Source organism: Xiphophorus couchianus, chromosome 9 (genome assembly GCF_001444195.1).
Source record: "Xiphophorus couchianus chromosome 9, X_couchianus-1.0, whole genome shotgun sequence".
In the NCBI taxonomy this organism is placed as follows: Eukaryota; Metazoa; Chordata; class Actinopteri; order Cyprinodontiformes; family Poeciliidae; genus Xiphophorus; species Xiphophorus couchianus.
Window position 1 is genome coordinate 26,337,118 of NC_040236.1, and position 18,785 is coordinate 26,355,902.

The window sequence follows — 18,785 nt, forward strand, 5'->3', positions numbered from 1 at the left end:
GTTTCCAACCCTAATCTCCTTTCATCGTAAAGTAAAAAGATACAGGATGTTGAATGAGTCTTGGTTTCTAAATAGTGATTTCCATGCTGTGTGACTAATATCCAGTGTAAGCTTCTGTAATCTCCCAATTTACGTCAATATCTTTCTCTGTGTGCGGGTGCGGGTGCGGGGGCGTGTGTGTGCGTGTGCTACGTTAGAGCAGATAAATGATGCTAGGATTTGAGGAGACCAGTCAGATTGCTTTGTATTTGCCTAATAAAAAGCTAAAGGATATACAATAAGTGACAATATGAGTCGCTGCCAAGACGATGACATTAACACCCAGACCCAATCAAGGACACTGTCGGTATCTCTTTGCTCTCACACACTCACACTTCCAACATGTCCTCGCATCCAGAGAGAGGGATTGTCTGAGATGGAGAGAGAGAGAAAGAGCAAGAGAGAGAAAGACACAGAGAGAGGGCAATGCAGGGCATTATCTTGATGAAACAGAGCTTGATACAGTGAGCCAAGCCAACGTGAATATAGCCCTGCTTTCTTTTAATGGAGATTACAAGGTCCACCCTGAGCTCATCTTGTTCAACACTGCGTATAGCTACATCTTTGTGTGTGGGGGGGCCGTGGGGGTGTGCACGTGTGTGTGCTGTCGTTTGAACTCTCCTTCATGTAATATGCTGCTATCCCACCACACTGTTACCACACACCTCCTGACCTCAGATATGGCAGCCAATCAGATCTCCCGTCCGTTCCTGAGCCTTGCAGTCATTCCGTCATAAAGGTCGACAACTTGCACACGACTCAGGGTTTTAGGGTCTGATTAGGGCTGGGCGATATGGCTTCAAAATCTCCGATTTTTTTCATACAGGACCCAATTTCCCATTTTTATTTCTATTATTTTTGTTCCTCGGTGTCTTTTCTATAAGAGAAATTACAAATGACAAAAAATATTTTCAAAAAGTTGATTTTTTCGCACCACTCTGTGAGTGGTGGGATGGAGTATTTGGGCCAGTTATTCTATTGTGAAAATGTTGTAATAATAATAATAATACTATTGGCAAAATAAAGGTTAAATTTCACCATAAAAATGTCTTTAAATTACAATAAAACGTTGTAATGAGAAAAAATAACCTTTCGATAGACCTCGCATGAGCAGCTCGATTTGTGTGTTTGTTTCTTTGTACAATTGGTTCAATGTTCCTGCTATTGATAAAAACTAGATGCTAATGTGTTAGAAAATAAAATATTTCTAGTAGGTATTATCTGTAAACCCAACAACAAAGTATACCTTCCAGATGATCAACATTCCTTGTGAATTTTTAGGTTTTTTTGTATTGGAGATTTCATCATTTTACTACTTCATTCTCTGAATATTCTGACTTTATTTTTTGGTGATATAATGACTTAATTCCTGTATTATATTGACTTTATTTTCAACTTTACTATTGTAATTAAAATAAGAAAAAGTCCTTGTTTTACCCTAATACTCCATCATAGAGTCAACCTGAATTTAAAGTGCAAGTAAATAGAACATGTGAAACACATCTGTTAAACAAAATGGTCGCCCTAGGTGAGCTGGCATCACTCTGAAACTCAAGGAGTGCATTGTTGGACAAAAATCCACATTTTCCAAAACTAAAATCTTTAAAAAACAAAATTTTGATTAATTGATAAAACTGATTTATCGCCCAATACTAGATCTTATCAGACGTGAAGAATCAGAAGAAAATAGTTTCTTTGAATTTTTAACCATATTTTCTGATAAGCCTTAATATATATTCAGTCAGAATACTGACTCTGACTTCTTGACTTTCCAACTTATGCAAATACCCACTTTCTGGTCGCCCTGAGTCATGCCCTGAATGATTTGTAGACCTCAGGCTTATAAAGCTGCACCCTGTACAGGGTGCCATACCGCACAATTCTTCCTCGTAGTCCCACAGTTTTCATTCTTCCCTCTGTGGCATAGTGAAGGTTGCATTTAGATCATACATACCTCCTTGTTTACATATTTTCTTGCCCGGTTTCCTGGCACATTCCTTGGATATTCTTTTGACTGTAAAATGAATAGAAAACTAAAGAATAACATGGAGCTCCTGGACGCGCAAAGCACACAGGAGCACGCATGCACTCACACACGCCCACACACATCCCAACACACAGAGCTGATTGACTGAAAGAGACTAAGAGAGGAAGGAGAGGAAAAACAAAGGAAAGGAGAGAATGAATGAATCACGGCGGCTCAATCAGAGCAGCATTCAATCTATCAGTCAGCCAGCCAGTCATTCAGTCAGCAAAATCAATCAGTGATGATCATGACAACGACTGTCTTGTTTAATGAACTGTGGCCTTTGTGGCAGAGCACAATACGTTATGATGAGGTACAGACATGGGGGTGTAGTGAAGGCAATAAGGAAGAAGAGGATCAAGAAATGGGATGGAGGAATTAGAGGAGGATGTAGAGAAGGTCAGACAGGGTAAGATGGGAGAAGCTTTGAATGGACATTAAAGTTCTGTCAACACATGTGCACACTGCTTTCTCTTAAACAAATTATTTCCACATTCTCAGATTTTATAAACACCGGCATGCACATTAAACATGCAAAGGTCATGCTTTTTGTCTACTATCAGACAGAGATGCACTCTCACACTGAACACTTCCCAACAACACAGATGCTCTCTAAGCGACGGTTCTGGCTTTATTTCTCTCAGCCCTTCCACAACCGGCCTGACTGCTGGGCCTGCAGGCCTACTCACCATCCTCAGTGGGAACATAGATGTTGAGATAGAGGCAGTCCTCGCTCTGGTCCTGAACGTAAGTGGACACCACATCGATGCTGTTGGTGAACCAAACTGGCAGCATAACGTCTGGCAGGCGGCCCTCCACAATGCTCTGAGGACACACCGGGGCAAAGTGCGTGGCATTGTGAATGTCTGACCACGATGCTGGCATCTCTGGAGGCTGGAAACGGCGCTCGCCGGTGGGCGGGGTGGCATAGGGGACGCCCAAAAACTGGATGACGGGCCCCAGGATCTCATTGTTGAGCTCCTTCTTGATGCCGCGCAGCCTGCCGTAGGTGGTTGTGACCACTGGGTCATTCTCGTCCAGTTTCTCGGCCAACACAGCAACCGGACACAGCAGAAGCAGCAGTCCGACCCATGTTAGTGTAAACACCCAGAAGCCCATGCCCAGTGAACTTCTAATTGGTTCACATCCCATCCTCCTGCCCCTGTTCCTGGCAGTCTGAAAGAGAGCACTCCAAGTTTCTGAGTGGTGCCTCCACTGAGACATGATTGCCAGTTCTCAGCTTAGTTTTTTATCCTTAATGAAAATGTGTTCAGTTAAGCTTTTCCACTTATGCCATGCAGATGCAAACACAAACAAAATCCAGGGTGACTTGTGCAGATGACGGTTGCAGTTGCTAACAGCCCTTTTTATAACCCAGTGAGCTCCAACCATCCAGAGGAACGGTAGCAGTCATTCATTTTCTTCCTGCACATCTGAGAAATATTCCTCACTAGATGGAAAACACTCCACAAAAAGGTCCCATCAGCATCCTCTGAAGGAAAGATGAACACTCTCATTTTCAAACATCAATTCTCAGGGGTGGAGCCGCCATTCACTGAAGAGTGTCTGTCATTCTGAGTTGTAGACGCAGGAGTAGCAGCGTGGTGGCGATCTTGGTTTAAGGGTTGATTATGTAGAGAGGTCTCTCCTCTGCAACGGAAAAGAGAGAGAGAAAAAAAACACCAGTCAGCAAACGTATGAAGAAAGATAATCACATTGTCAGTTCAGTGCCCTTTATTTTCACCTTTTATTTATACCTTTTATTGGACATTAAATAATAAACCATTAACATTAAATTTTATCTTATACACAAATGCACAGGCATCCATCAAATAAATAGGAGCCTTTTATTTATAGCACATCGCCACATGATTAAACTTCACAGTGGAATGGTCTATCTGTATGCAGAGTTTGTTCAACAATTAAATTTTATATGAATCAAATACAGCATTAAACCATTGACAGCTTTAATGACTGTTCCGCTTGAGAACACTTGGTCCTTATAAAGCTGGGGGATGTAACTTCAGAATGCACACCTCTCTACACCATAAAATTTGCTTAGACATGGATTGAGATTTGATCCAGTATCAGCAGGATGTCCAAAGAGAATTATCCCAGGAGACAAGGACTCAAAGGTTCATCCACCAGTATCCAGACAACAGGCAAGACAGAGGACCTAAGCTGTTCTGGAGACCCACATAAAACCTGCAAGCGTGGCCAAAAGACTCTGTAGTGACACAAACATGCTTTGACGAAACAGAGATAGAATAACTACAATGAGGTGTATAATTTTTAAAATGTTCCTTTATGACAAAAAATAGTCCTGATTTTTTGTTATGGAATAAAATGATCAGCTAACTTCTCTCCTCTATCGATAGGCTTCTCTTGATTATGAAACCCATAACTTTTTGTTTGCCTTTACACTGTAAATATTCTACTCATATCGTGTTCTCTACTGTCAATGCTTTATTTCATTCCTGAGAAAAGGTACTGTGAAAGAGTGCACTATTGCCAACTCTTCAGCAAGGAAAGTAGTTAATGGGAGCAGCTGTACTGCTCACTGCAACTGCGTTTCCAATGATGCTGTGCGTGTTGTTGCCAGTGTTTAGTAGCAAAGAAAAATGTCGCTAGTAGTTGATTTGAAAAAATTTTGCTGGACCATCACTGAAAAGTCACTAAATTGGCAACATAAGTGCATAAGTGCTTACTTGGTTTTGTGCTTCTCCAAGACTTTTAGAGAAGACCAGGGCATTATAGAGCATGTAAATGATAATGATAAAAATGAATTGGTGCTTGAGGGATATAGTTTCTCAAGATATCACTTGAATTTAAGTTAGCACTTTAGCCTTAGCTTCCACTAAATAACATGCTGGCATAGTGCTTTGGAATTAGCAGAGCTAATGTTTATGATTAGTGCTTTAGTGTTAACGCAACTAACTCATTCGAACTCATTCGTTAGCGGTCCCCATCACTGACAGATAAGAATCTTGATGTTATCCAAAGGAGTGTTCTTACTCTCAATTATTCCCAGGAACATTTTCATGAATGCAGAGTGATATCAAAAAATACTTCAAAAATAACTGCCATAAAAAGAAAATGTGGTGATAATCTGCATTTCCCAGCATGACAGAGCACCATGTCACAAGGTACAAAATATAAAATGGATCAGAGATCAAAACAATAACATTTTTTACCCATGTCTATGAAACCCTACAGATCAGAATCTCACTGAGTCCCTGTGGTCAGTTCTCAGAAGGCAAATGAGCAAAGTGAACATAAGCCAACAAACCGGGATCGACTCTAAGCCCTAATAAGAAAAGATGGAATGCTATCAATCAGGATTGGTCCCAGTAGAGGATAACAGATGTTAAGGAAAAAAGGATCAACTCTGGAAAAAATTGACTCTTTACTCACATCGACTAGAGGGCTGTTAGTGATGATCAAACACAAAATTAAACATGTGAAGACAACTGATGTTAAGGCTGGCTGCTGCAATCTGCTTCCAGTGTGTTATTACATTCTGGAGAGGAACTGACATGGGGGTATAGAGCCAGCAGTAAAGATGCTTACAATATATGGTCTGTTTTCAATAAAAGTAACTGTGATTAATGCAGATATCTAAAACTGAATGCTGGGCACAAAAACTAAAAAAAAGAAAATAAATATTTTTCCTTTTCTTTTAGCAGTCTATGAAGAACCTGAAAAACAGATCAATAGGATGACTCAGACAACATGAATGAAATTACTTTTGATGCATTTAAGTGTTTCTGTCTGATTTAGATGGCTAATGTAAAACATTTTGGCTCTCATTTTCACTCAGTTTAGAAGCCAAACCATCTGAAGAGGAATTAAAACCTTTAAACTGGACAAAGATCACTTCCGTTTCCAGAGGAGCTGCATGTACAAAAGAATAAATTCCGACAGATGAGCTGGGTGGGAATGGCAGAAGGAAAGAGAACAATTTTAGCAGCAGTGGGATAATAATGAGACAGAAGTGAATAAAAAAAATGAATATCAAACTACCACATGCAGAATAAAGAGGAAGTTCAACCCCTGTTTGTGTAGATAAAAGTGTTTTGATCATGACAACATTAAAACTTTTCACCACTGGCAGAAAGCTGAATCTTGTTAATGAGCACACCCACCATGTGCCTACAGAGATGCAAGAAGACCAGTGTTTGTGTTCTGAGCATCCTTTTCCACATAAATAACTGACGCACACCAAAGAACATGAATTATGTACATACATTCTGTGCACTTTTGAAATTCTTAAGCATCCACCATTTCATTTGGCATGGCCCCATTTGGGACAGTTTACCTTTTCACTTCCTTCAAATGACCACAAATACTATAAACTAAAACAATATAAAGCACTTCTTAAATTTGCTTGAAATCAACATCTCTCCTAAGTGAATAAAACACCATACATGATCTTTTTAGTTTGTGTTTAAAAATGCATCCAAGCTGCTCCTGTTTTGACTTTTCCCTTCTATATCTGTCAAGCTGTAGGTTGTTGAAATGTGGACCCAAATGTATAGAGGCAGAGGCAGCAACTGAGTTAGATGATTTAATGAAAAAAAACCGCTGAGCACAAAAAATAGAAGATCCAATGTGACAGCAAAAATTAAACCAAAAGAACTTCCAGTCAGGAGACATGTGGTAGAAACAGGGACACACAAAGGACTGAGGTGAGCACTTCGATTTCCGGTCTGGTAACATTTGCTGCATGTCTTCCCCCTCTCTAATTACCCCCTTTCCTGTTGGACTACCTTCAAAACAAAGGCCACTAGAGCCAACAAAACCAAAAGAAAGAAAGATGGACAAAGATTCAGCCATTAAAGAAGAACTAGACCTAAAGTAACATAATAAGAAAACTAGAAACACTACAAGAGAGGCTAAAACAAGGAATAACTAGAAGGACTAAAAGAAATAATCTAACTAGAATCACTAGAGAACGACAGACATAGACTCAGACCAATAGCAACAACTGAACCTAGGACACTGACAACTAAGAAATAAACATAACTAAAAACACTAAGAGGAACTGAAATAAGAAGAATAAGAACAATACAAATCTAACCAAAATAAGTTACCTTAAATAATGAAACTAGAATAACCCTGAAAGGAAAAACTAAAATGAAACAGAAACACCCAAAAAACAAAATCCCCAAAACCCACAGTCTCGACAATATCCTCATTAAGGCTTCACAACAGGAGATTATGTTAAATTATATCAAATTAGTCTAGTATGACAATGCCACATAGAGCATGAATGCATGACACTACATGATGCAAATGATCTTAGTTATGATGCCAACACACAGTAGGTCCAGACCAACACACTTGCCTGCCACCTGCACCTTGCTACATCCAGTCCCAGTGTTCCTAACAGCAAACGCTGGGCTCACATGGAGCCCAGCATCCTGACGCTTCCTTGGGCTGAGCTCTTTTCAGGTCTGGCTCCAGAAGAATGTCCTGTTACTGGACTTGCTAATGTGGTTCCCTATCATCAAAGTCAATAAATGGCTCCTCCAATTTATCTTGGAGGAGATAAATTGACATCCTCCAAGGTCAATTTACTGTGAGAGAGTGTACCAGAAGTGAACAAACACCGAGAACCATAGGGACAATAGTACTCCTTCAACAACTCAAAGTAGTAAAAAGGGGAGTGAAAGTATGAGATCCTGGATAGGAATGTGCTTCCTCCATTCTGTGGCTAGGCCTTAGACATGAGGTACAAACTTATACAGTCCAAGGGGAGTTTGGCACAGAGCCCATGGCTCTGTGAATAGGAGAAGTTCATTGAGGCGGTTTGGGAATCTGATGAAGATGCTTCCCTGGCACTTTGGTTTGAAGGTTTTGTGGGCTTGTCCAACTGGAAATAGCCCAGTAAAAACCAGCTCATTGTTCTACGCTCTGCTTTGCTCAGAGACTCCAGACTCTTGCCTATTGAGAAACAGTTGGCTCCTCAGGCAGAGACTCTGTTGAAGTTTGCGTTTGGCAAACTACAACGGTAGTCAGACTACAATTCTAAATTAGAACAGAAATTCAACATCATTTCTATGATGATGCCAATCAGTGAATCATTCTGTTCATTGATTGGCCCTGTTGAAATTCATCCTGAGAAATCAAGCTTAATGGGACAAATCCCAGACAAGCGAGTGGAACTGCAGAGGAAAGAAATGACTATTCAAATATCAGAAAGGACACATTAGAAGTGGAAGACCATTGATGGGTGGATGGTTTTAATCCTTTCTTACTTCTCATTGTGCTTCATTAGAAATAACACAACATCGCGGGAATATGCTGTTTTAACATAAGGATGATAACAAGCAAGTATTCACAGTTTAGTTAACTACATGTTTAGTTTCTGATTGTAATTTTGACTAAGACAGAACATGTATTTTAGATTCTCATAAACCAGTGGTTGGTTATGGGGAAAAGGGATCAAAGACATCCATCACTATCAGCTGTGTTAAGATGCAGCCAGATTCCTGACTCAGTATCACAGAACAAATCGCAGCCCTTATAACTTTGATAAATAAAACCACTTTTAAATCTCTTCTCCATTGACCTGCACATATATTACTAAATACTCTCTGCACTCACTATTCTTTGCCTTAATTCCTCGTCTCCTTATGTGTCTCAGTGACATTTTTATAAATGGACAATGTTAAAAAAAAGGTGGCATTCAATCAGCAGTCAGTTGAAGCAATATCAGGGGAAGGGGAGAAGGAGTGGGATATATACATATATATAGATATATATATATATATATACACTGCTCAAAAAAATAAATAAAACACTTAAACACCTGTTTAAGTGTTAAACACTTAAACAGGTGTTTAACACTTAAAGTGTTCCCTTTATTTTTTTGAGCAGTATATATATATATATATATATATATATTTAAGGTTAGAGAAAAGGGTTCAATAGTAATATAATATTTGAAACCTGCTAATGGACCCGTACACAGCAGCACTGAACTCCATAAACCACTACAAGTCTTTTAATTTCCTGTGCTTTGTCTCATTTCTCCAGGCTTCTCATCAATCATTTTTGTGACCTGTACATACACACCCAGAACCACAAAACACACACACGCACACACCCACCTGCCCACACACGCCAACACTAAAACAAACCATACATACAGTACATCTGTTATACTTGAGTCTTAAAAAGAAACAATTTAATTTTTAATTGAATTATGTAAGACTTTAGTTCATAGTTAAGTAACAATACTACTAATGAACACAAGGTAAGAAACAATAAAAGTTTGTATATGAGAGCTGTGTATAATTCATCTGATAATGCATTATTATGGTAACTGTCATCTTGATGCTTGGGGATAAACTCCTTTGTTAGCTGCCTTTAAAGCTCAGCAGTTTTGTTATTTGTTCTGGGACATGAGAATTGCTACCTGAAGCCCTTTTACTTTAAGGAAAACTAATATATGCTAAATGGTCCCTTAGGCAACTGCCAAAGACAGAAATATGTAATTCACACATTTTTCACATAAAGATAGCAAGTAATAATAGAGGTAAGCAGAGCTGAACTTTGTTATCTCTCATCTGACAGCAAGGCTTTTAATTAAGGTTTTAATCAGCTTTTTTCAGCTAATTGTGTCAACAGTGCAGCCGATGTGTCTGCATCATCATATGAGGCTACAACCATGACTGGTAATAGCCATTCGAATCAGTATGTCTGTAAAATTGACAAAGGTCATGAGTTGACTACTCTGATATATGGGGACAACCAAGCCATGATTCTATATGATTATGTAAAGAATTGAATTCTCAAGACGTTAACCAATTATGATTATGGTGAGAAAATGATGCTTGAGCTTCATCTGGTCTCAATGTTCAGCTTTAATGTCATGAAACTAAAACTAATGCACTGACCAATGACAATGTTACCGGATGCAACTTTTTCAGCTTGAATCAGTCGAGGGCACATTTCTGAAACCCAAAAACATCTTATAGATCACATAAATCAATAAACTATCATTAAAATTAAACAATGTGGCAAACCTGCTGCAGATAACAACCAGAGTCTATGTCAAAGATGGTCAGAAAGTTTAAACAGACAAGTTTAGAGTTTTGACTGAATCTGGAAAGAAAGTCTTTGCTTCCAATATTAAAGACCAAAAGGAAAAGAGTTGCAGTACTCAGTCTGTGACATGACGAGACTACGGATAAAGATGGCAGCAGCATGAAGTGAGGAAAGGGCAGAGTTGATTGATGCTGTGTAGGTGGTATTACTTGTGTGAGACCAAAATTCTGACAGGGATGACAGCCAGACTCCTCATCTAAGGGCAGCCAAGGATGGAGGAACTGTCAATGCTAATGGAAAGATTGTGGGATTTGGTCTATGTGAAACCTAGTCCAAGACTGCAAGCATCTTTTATTTCTTGTAAGTCTGAGAAAGCTGAAGGAGGACCACAATTTAATCAGCAAGTGATAGTAAAGAATGGAAATGGAAGGCTGAAATTAGGTTAAGGGGAACTATAAATCTTGGTGTCATCAACACAGCAGTGAAAGTTAATGAATATGAGCCTGAGAAAGTCTGTAAATAATGAATAGAAAGGGTCCTAACTAGTGTGCCTGGTGAAAAAAAATCTTCAAATGATTCAAATGAATGGTTGAAAAATGACTACAATTCCACAATTCTTCATTCAAAATAACATGAATAGTTAAAAGTATGGCCTGCGACAGACTGGCGACCTGTCCAGGGTGTACCCCGCCTCTCACCCAAAACGTTAGCTGGAAATAGGCACCAGCACCTCCCGACCCCACTGGGGACAGAAAATGGATGGATGGATGGATAGATAGTTAAAAGTAAACATTTTGTTCAGTAACGTGTAAAATATATAGTATTTAAACATTAAAACTGTGTCAACAGCTAGTGCTGAATCAGAATCAAAAATGGAAAATGTATGATCACCTATAAAATTTAACCCTTGAGAATCAGCATGACACCAGAGCCCTGTTTCATAAAGCAGGGTTAGCAAGCTCTGAGTAACAGACAGTTACTCTGAGTAAACCTAACCGGTTCTGTGATACTCAGGGTTTTCGGTTTCAGAACAGCGGATGTCAACTTGCTAACTCTATTCTGAATCAAGGTACCCCTGAGTTATTGCTAAAAAATGCTATCCCCAATAAATAAGGTTATATACACTGTGTTTACAGTAGAGACAGGCTTACTTTAACATTTCTCCTGTTTATCCTTGACAATTTTGATGAGTCAGCAAATAATTATCCATTTGTTTTTGTCAGAAAATCCAGAAACAGAATAAATCATTTCTATACATATATTACTTCCTAAGTTAATGTGTGTTACATTCACTTCTTGGGTTTGTTTTCACTGTAGCTTGATCACAGGCATGCAGCAGCAGGTAAAGGAAGCAATGTGCCAGTAAAAGTGCGCCATCAAGTCAACAAACAACTTAAGTTTCCCATCTGCCAGACCTTTCATTCCCTTTGAAACATCGGTTTAGTCATATTAAATATTCGAGTTCCAGATGTAAGGCATTTCATCCGACCAGAGAAACTAACGTTCTAAATTGAGGCTTCTCAATCCCTCTTGGTTAAACAGCCACACTGTTAGCCACAAGCCCTTTTCCTCCTAAACGGCCATGTGGTGGATGCTCCTCCCACCACCACATCGTGTTAGTATTTTTTTTTTTTTATATTATATTACAGTTCATACGTTTAAGTTAGTTATTTCATTTATACATATATTTTCTAATGGGTGCACACTGATTTAATGTCTGTCTGAATGGTTTATTTACACTTGTTCATTGTTTGAGGTGCTGCTGAGACAAACCAGCTGGAGGAGGAAACCTGGAGCATACCATTTGTTTTTGAAAGACTGAAGGGGGAAGACTTGTTTCAAGTTGTTTTTAATTAGTTAATTTTGTCACTTAAATATTCACTTATTGTTTCTGCTAAGTAAGAGTTAGTTTTGCTTTATTTATTTCATAGAATGCTTTCGTTAATTTTGTATTTATTTGTTCTTTTGTTATGTCGTGCCTCCCTCATGTGGTAGATTTAGGTTACTCCACCCCTATTTAAGCAGCCTTTTGCTCTTTGTTGGCAGGTCAGTTTTGTTTGTGTTCAGTTAGAATTCAGTTGACCTCAGTTAAATTGGGCCCAAAATTGTTATTTATTCTTTGACTTATTTTTGCATTAAATCTTTATGTTTTGTTTGCTATTGTGGAATAATTAAATTGAATTTTTGCTACTTTGAACATTTTTTTGTCCTCATTTGAGTCTGGTCCCTCACAGGCCATAATTCTACATAAACCACAGCTTATTGACAGAAAATAACATACGCACTAAAAAATGTAAAACATCTTCAACACTTGCCAAATAATAGCAAGCAGACAGAAAAGAGGCAGAGTGAGTGCTGTGAAGGAATCTGTCTTCATTGATTGTTCAGTTGTTTTGTTAATGAGCCTGTAAAAATAGCAGCATTTGTCCCACAACAATGCTGATGCAAATAAAATGACATGATGCTCATTATGAACACATGGGCTAGTCAAAAACACAATTAACAAGCAAAGTACTTATCAATTTAGAAACAAACCATAAAAAATAGGCCTTTTTTATGGGCCTTTTTAGAGCACACTAATACTATTGTTGTAGAATTTTGCAACAGGTATTTTTTTTACTGTGATTACACTGCAGAAAGAGAACTGGTCTCCCAAATTTCTTAAGTTTTACAAATAATTAAAAAATAAAAATGAAAGCCTAAAAATGTCAATTCCTCAGTTAAACTGAAGAAAACATGTGGAGGATGGACAATGGCCACTGAAGCAAAATGCAGAAAACATACCTGACAAGTACACTGTAAAACATTTGAGCCACATTTACTGTAGTTGTGTCTACTATTTTCTAGTCTTTAAATTAAATAAATGTGGCGCATTTTAGATTTTGAACCTAAATGTTTGAGTTTGTGAAAGATAAACTTAAGTTAAGTTGTGTTAACTTTTTATTAATTTTGTCAAACCTCCAAGAGTTTAATAAACTTCAGTTATTAGGTTGGCACTTAAAAAAACTGACAGAAGAAAAAGACAGCAGTGAAAACTATTTCCCAGAGTGCTTAGCAGCATGTTTTTCTATCCTGAGATAAAAGTGTGTTTCATTGATCTGACTCTTGTGTGAGAAATGTTTATTTTAATGCTTCAGGATAATGTCCTGTTCACAATTGTTTTTGAGCATAATTCAATGTGATGTTTAATAAAATTCATTATCAGATCAGAAATTTTGTTCTTGCAATTTGAAACAAGAATTTAAATTATTCTAAAGTGAAATAAGCAGTTATTCTAATTTAATATTAGAGAAATATGTGCTCTTTAACTAAGTGTGGGACATATTTTTCTTGCACATTGTGAAATTGTTTTTGGTTTCACTTGCAGCATGAAGTTCAAACTCACAATTCAAGATTAATTAATTCAAAAACAATGTTTAGATCAATATAATTTTCTTGCTGACTTAAGCTGCCTTTTCAAGGCAGCAGGTGGACTTTCATTTTCAAGTTAAACCACCTTCAAATGTTTTATAGAGTAAAACAGGAAAGAGGATTAGTGTATGGATGACAGATGAACTGCAGTTGCCATAATACTAAAGCATTGGTTGTGCATCATTTGTTCCTCAGTATTGGTGCACTGGCTGGGCCATGTTATCTCTGTCCTTTCATCTAATTCTGGTACTAATACAGTCAATAAAAAAGTCAAATTCTCTGAGAAAACAATCCTTCTCCCAGGGGTTGTTGGAATAACTTCACTTACAGGTAAAATATTTCTTAAAGATAACATTTGCTAAGTTTCACTGAACAAAAATTAAAGTAATGGATTCAATCAAAAAAAGCAAAACAAAAAAAACCTTGTATCTTTAAAGCTCATTTCAAGGGGTGGCAAATGTAATAAAAATATTTTAAAAATCAAGAGGACTGAAAAGCAGGACCTTTTAATTTATATTACACAGAAAACAAAGATAAATTCAGAATTTTCTAAATCATAAATTGTAGTAGAATCTATAAAATGAAGGTGTGATTAGGCTGCACTGCACAATGATGTTCATAAAGAAAAAAAAATCTTACTACAGACACTTCATATATATGAAGTAATGACTGAAACATCAAAAGGCCCTAAACTGAGCACTGCAACCAGACATCTGGACATGTTGTAAATATCTGCTGAGGATAGGGAAGAGGTCCCCTCAGGTAAAGAGGGAAACACCATGGAGAGTGACTGTTGAGGATTCTGACATATGTTGCTCATTTTTTTATCGCTGGTCATAAATAGTTTTATGAAGGTTTACTGAATAACCATGGTTACAGCGGTGCATTCCATCGCAGAACATGACAGTTTATTTAGTTTATTATCATCAGTAACAGCTGCACCACTCTCAACAGTAAACAGATCAGGCGAAGAGCATTAAGAAGGAAGAGGAAACTGCACAAACCACTTTCAAAATAGAAGACTCACTTCGAAATAAAAACATGAAGAATTATTAGCAGTGATGGAGAATGATAGAACTAAGGTCTTTAGGGGCTTCCAGACCTATAAGCTGGTGAAGGCTAACCAACAAAGCAAAAAAGGATTGACTACAGCAGAATCCAAGAACATACCAAAAGAAAATGTAATTCTTGGAACAACTAAGATGCTTTACAGAACTCTAAAGTTCTGCAATTGAAATTTACTAAACTAATTAATTTTACAGGTGTAGTGTTTTGTTTTTTTAAGAATTTGCATTTACATAACACATAGTGGACAAATTGAATCTCCTTTATAAAAGGTGTTTCTCTGCTTTGTTCTGTGCCAAGAAACCTGGTTTAACCCAGAAATCTACCATTCATATTAGGTAGAGGCATTCTACATTTAAGTTGCTAATTAGCATGAGTAATTCAAGGTTTAGCCTTAAAAAACTTTTCATAGCAACAGCTCAATAATTGGTTTATTATATTATATTTGAATCTGAGTTCCAAGTGTGTTTTCCAATTCAAAGCTGCAACGGGCGTGCTTTTTTTATTGCTTTGTTTATTGACTAAACAAATAGGGTTCAGATACGGGTTATCTGGGCCTTGTGATTACTGCAGTATTCAAGGCACAAGCAGAAAAATCAAACCTCTCTTCCAGAAAGGAGCTCTGCTTCACATAATGTAAAAACGCAGAACTCCTTCAGTTCATTGTATTGCTACAATTTAGCCTCAACTGTCATGTTAAGGTTTCATGATTAAACCTTTTTACATTACAATGTGCAGGATTCAGCACATTCAGGTCCTAACCTGTGCAAAACACACATATTACATTTAATTTACATTTATGATATGCATGATGGATAAAGTAAAAATGCCTATACTTGAATTTTTACATCTTCCTTTGTACAACCTATCCTTCCATTTTGTAAAAAGTATAGTTAGAATTTGTAATATTTGAAGTGGCCAAATTAGTTGATAAAGAATGTGCATTTTATAAAATCCTTTCAGAGTATTAGGTATTAGATTGCCTTAAAATTTAGTGATGTGAAAAATCTTGTGGTTGGTTTTCCACTTCAATGGCACTGGGCTGAAGAGACCAATCAGAGAAATCTTGTATATATACAGTACAGACCAAAGGTTTGGACACACCATTCTAATTCACTGGGTTTTCTTTATTTTCATGACTATTTATAAGGCAAGAAATCCCACTTATTAACCTGACAGGGCAGGTTGACCTATGAAGTGAAAACCATTTCAGGTGACGACCTCTTGAAGCTCATCAAGAAAATGCAGAGTGTGTGCAAAGCAGTAATCACAGCAAAAGGTTGCTACTTTGAAGAAACTAGAATATAAGGGGTATTTTCAGTTGTTTTACACTTTTTTGTTTAGTGCATATTTCCACATGTGTTATTCATAGTTTTGATGCCTTCAGTGTGAATCTACAATGTCAATAGTCATGAAAATAAAGGAAACTCATTGAATTAAAAGGTGTGTCCAAACTCTTGGTCTGTACTGTATATATATATATATATATATATATATATATATATATATATATATATATATATATATACATACATACATACATACATACATACACACTTTTTTTTTTCAAATGATATTTGAGAGTCTTTGAGCTTTTTATTGCATTGGTGTTGAATGCATTCACTGGATGCACTCCCTTTCACATTATACTGTCTACTTTCCCCCAAAACTGGCTCAGCAATTAGTCGGAGAGTGAGTGAACCTATAATTTCCTTTTTTACTATCATACATGCAAACTCACTTGGTCACTTGCCTTGATACTCACCCGAACTCTAATGACATAGATCGTTTATTTTAATACAAAGGTTTTAAAATAATCACTCCACCTTTTATAGCTACATCAGTCTCAGCTCCTCTCAGAAAGATTTCTACCAGGTTTAGAAAGTGTGTTTTTGTGAATTTTTGTGCCATTTTTCAGGAGGCACAGCTGAAAAGAATGCCTTAAACAAAGCTTGTGCTTTGTGATGGTGACCTCTCAGACTTAGGTCTGAACTGGACAGACATCTCCCTCCACATAATATTCTCTCATTATTCATGTTCTTGTAGACCTTGATTTGTGAACTTGTTTGTAGTCTTATTGAAAAACAGAAGGGGCCATCCCCAAACTGTCCCCACAATCTTTGGAGCATGACATTGGGAAAAGTTCCTGAAACATAAGAGTTCTTTACATTGGAACTCTACATAGATATTCTATTATGGTACATGATGAAATTCACTGAACTCATCAGAGCAATCCATTCTTTGACAATTGTTTATAGAAGCAGCCTGAATGTTAAGTAAGTAGGAAAAAACTATACAGTTTTAAGCATCCAGTGAGAACCAAAACTCAGACTTTTTGACATTTTAGCTGGTGTACAACATTGACATAAATAAGACATAGCTACTGGATCTGTGTGAAGATTAGAATAGGCAATGCATGTGAAGTCACCGCACCAGATTGTTCTCTGAAAGACCAACACAAAGGAACGATACATCCGTATGGAAAACAGCGAAAATGGTTGAAAAGCAGCTGTTCAACAGAGCACACAAACACATTCAGGAACTATTTGTGTAAGTATATTGCAATTTTTATTTTTTTGCAGAATGCTGAAGGCAATGGAGAGAGAGAACAGCATGAACAGATTACTTCCACGCAGCTGACCAGGCTGACATCACACGGTTAGCTTGATAATGTAATTTACCATTAAAAATGGAGCCCTTTGCTGTTTTGGTGGCACAACCATACTTCACCCAGTCACACTGGTAGTGCATCATTCTAGCACACCTCCTGCTAAAATTTAAATAAAATGCGCTGGATTATAATTCCATGAGAGGAGCACAGATTAGTCAGTACTAGAGGAGAATGTAGCTTCAGTCTGCGGCACTTTGCTCTGATTTTGTGCTGTGTGAGTACGTGCGTGTCTGCCAATTGCTCTCGTCGTTAAATTTTTGTCCTATCAAATTATTCTCTAAAAGGCAATGAGTCTGTCTATCTATCTATCTATCTATCTATCTATCTATCTATCTATCTATCTATCTATCTATCTATCTATCTATTATAAATTTTCTGCACTCAGTTGTTAGCTGTACTTTGATTTAAATTTTTATATTAAAAATATTGTTATTAGCGCATACTATGTTTTAATTCTTTTCTTGCTCTCTCTATCACCCACTCCTTCTCCCCTTCCCCTGATATTGCTTCAACTGACTGCTGATTGAATGCCACTGGGTGTGCGAGGCAAATTTCACACGTGGCCAGGACCAGGAAACTGACTGGAAAATCCCTGCTCAATCTTCACCTTCAGTCTTCACTCCATTTCTTCACCTCTCTGTTCTTCATCCTCACCTGCATTTCCTTATTTCTTGGCTATTTCTTCCCTGCTAAGCTTTAATTTTGAGCTCAACGTTCTGGCACCCTGCTGCGCTTGCTTTTTAATCTGAACATCTGACGCAGTTCCTCCAGTATTAAAAGCGCTGTTGTACACCAGGACTGGGTCTGGCATCAGAGTCATCAACATAAAGCAAAACTTTTAAAAAGTTACAACTTTAAAACAACTATCATACATTTTATATGAAATAAAGTTTTATTAAAAAGAGGCCAGAGATGCCTTTGGAACACCTGTTGACTGAATGAGAGCTGTAACACTTTTACCTGAGAAAAACTAATTCTGCTGTTTGGAAATAGTTCACAAAGTCTTGGAAACTGAAGGAGACAGCTGTTAAAGTTAATTCAATATTAAAGGCAGATTATAATTCTAGAACAATGCAGAGAATCAACGTCATTGTTTGCAACTTCTCTTTCTGTTCGCTGACTGGCCTGGTAGAAACTTTACTGGAGAAATCCCATTCATTGAGAGAAAGCCCATACAGAGTAATGAAATGAAGTTAGAATTGAGCAAAAGAAGGCAATGGCAGGGCTTCGTAAATACTTGTATACCCAATGAACTCTGGAACTTTGACCAGGGTATTTCACACCAATTGAAGACCATTCCCTGAATTTGATCAACATATGCCCTGTTGAGGATCTGCAAATCATTCACATCATTAACCTAATTTTTATGTCAAAGATTGCTGAATAAAGAAGTTTGCTTTTTAAAAGATGGCTTTTTTCTTCCAAAATGAAAAAGATTCCCAAACTGACCAAGGTGTGTGTAATAAAGCATTTCCCTTAAAGATTAATGTGTTTGAGTCTAAGGTTATAAATGAATGG

At 37.4% G+C, this 18,785-nt stretch overlaps 1 protein-coding gene across 3 annotated transcripts in view; it reads right to left on the reverse strand.

The window, feature by feature from the left end:
* Positions 1 to 18,785, reverse strand: part of nlgn1 (neuroligin 1) — a 363,572-nt gene that overhangs the window by 323,779 nt on the left and 21,008 nt on the right. For all 3 annotated transcript variants that reach the window (XM_028027192.1, XM_028027190.1, XM_028027191.1), the window contains one exon: positions 2,755 to 3,715. In XM_028027192.1, the coding sequence (XP_027882993.1) occupies positions 2,755 to 3,289 (535 nt within the window). In that variant the 5' untranslated portion in view covers positions 3,290 to 3,715. The remainder of the gene's footprint in view (positions 1 to 2,754; positions 3,716 to 18,785) is intronic.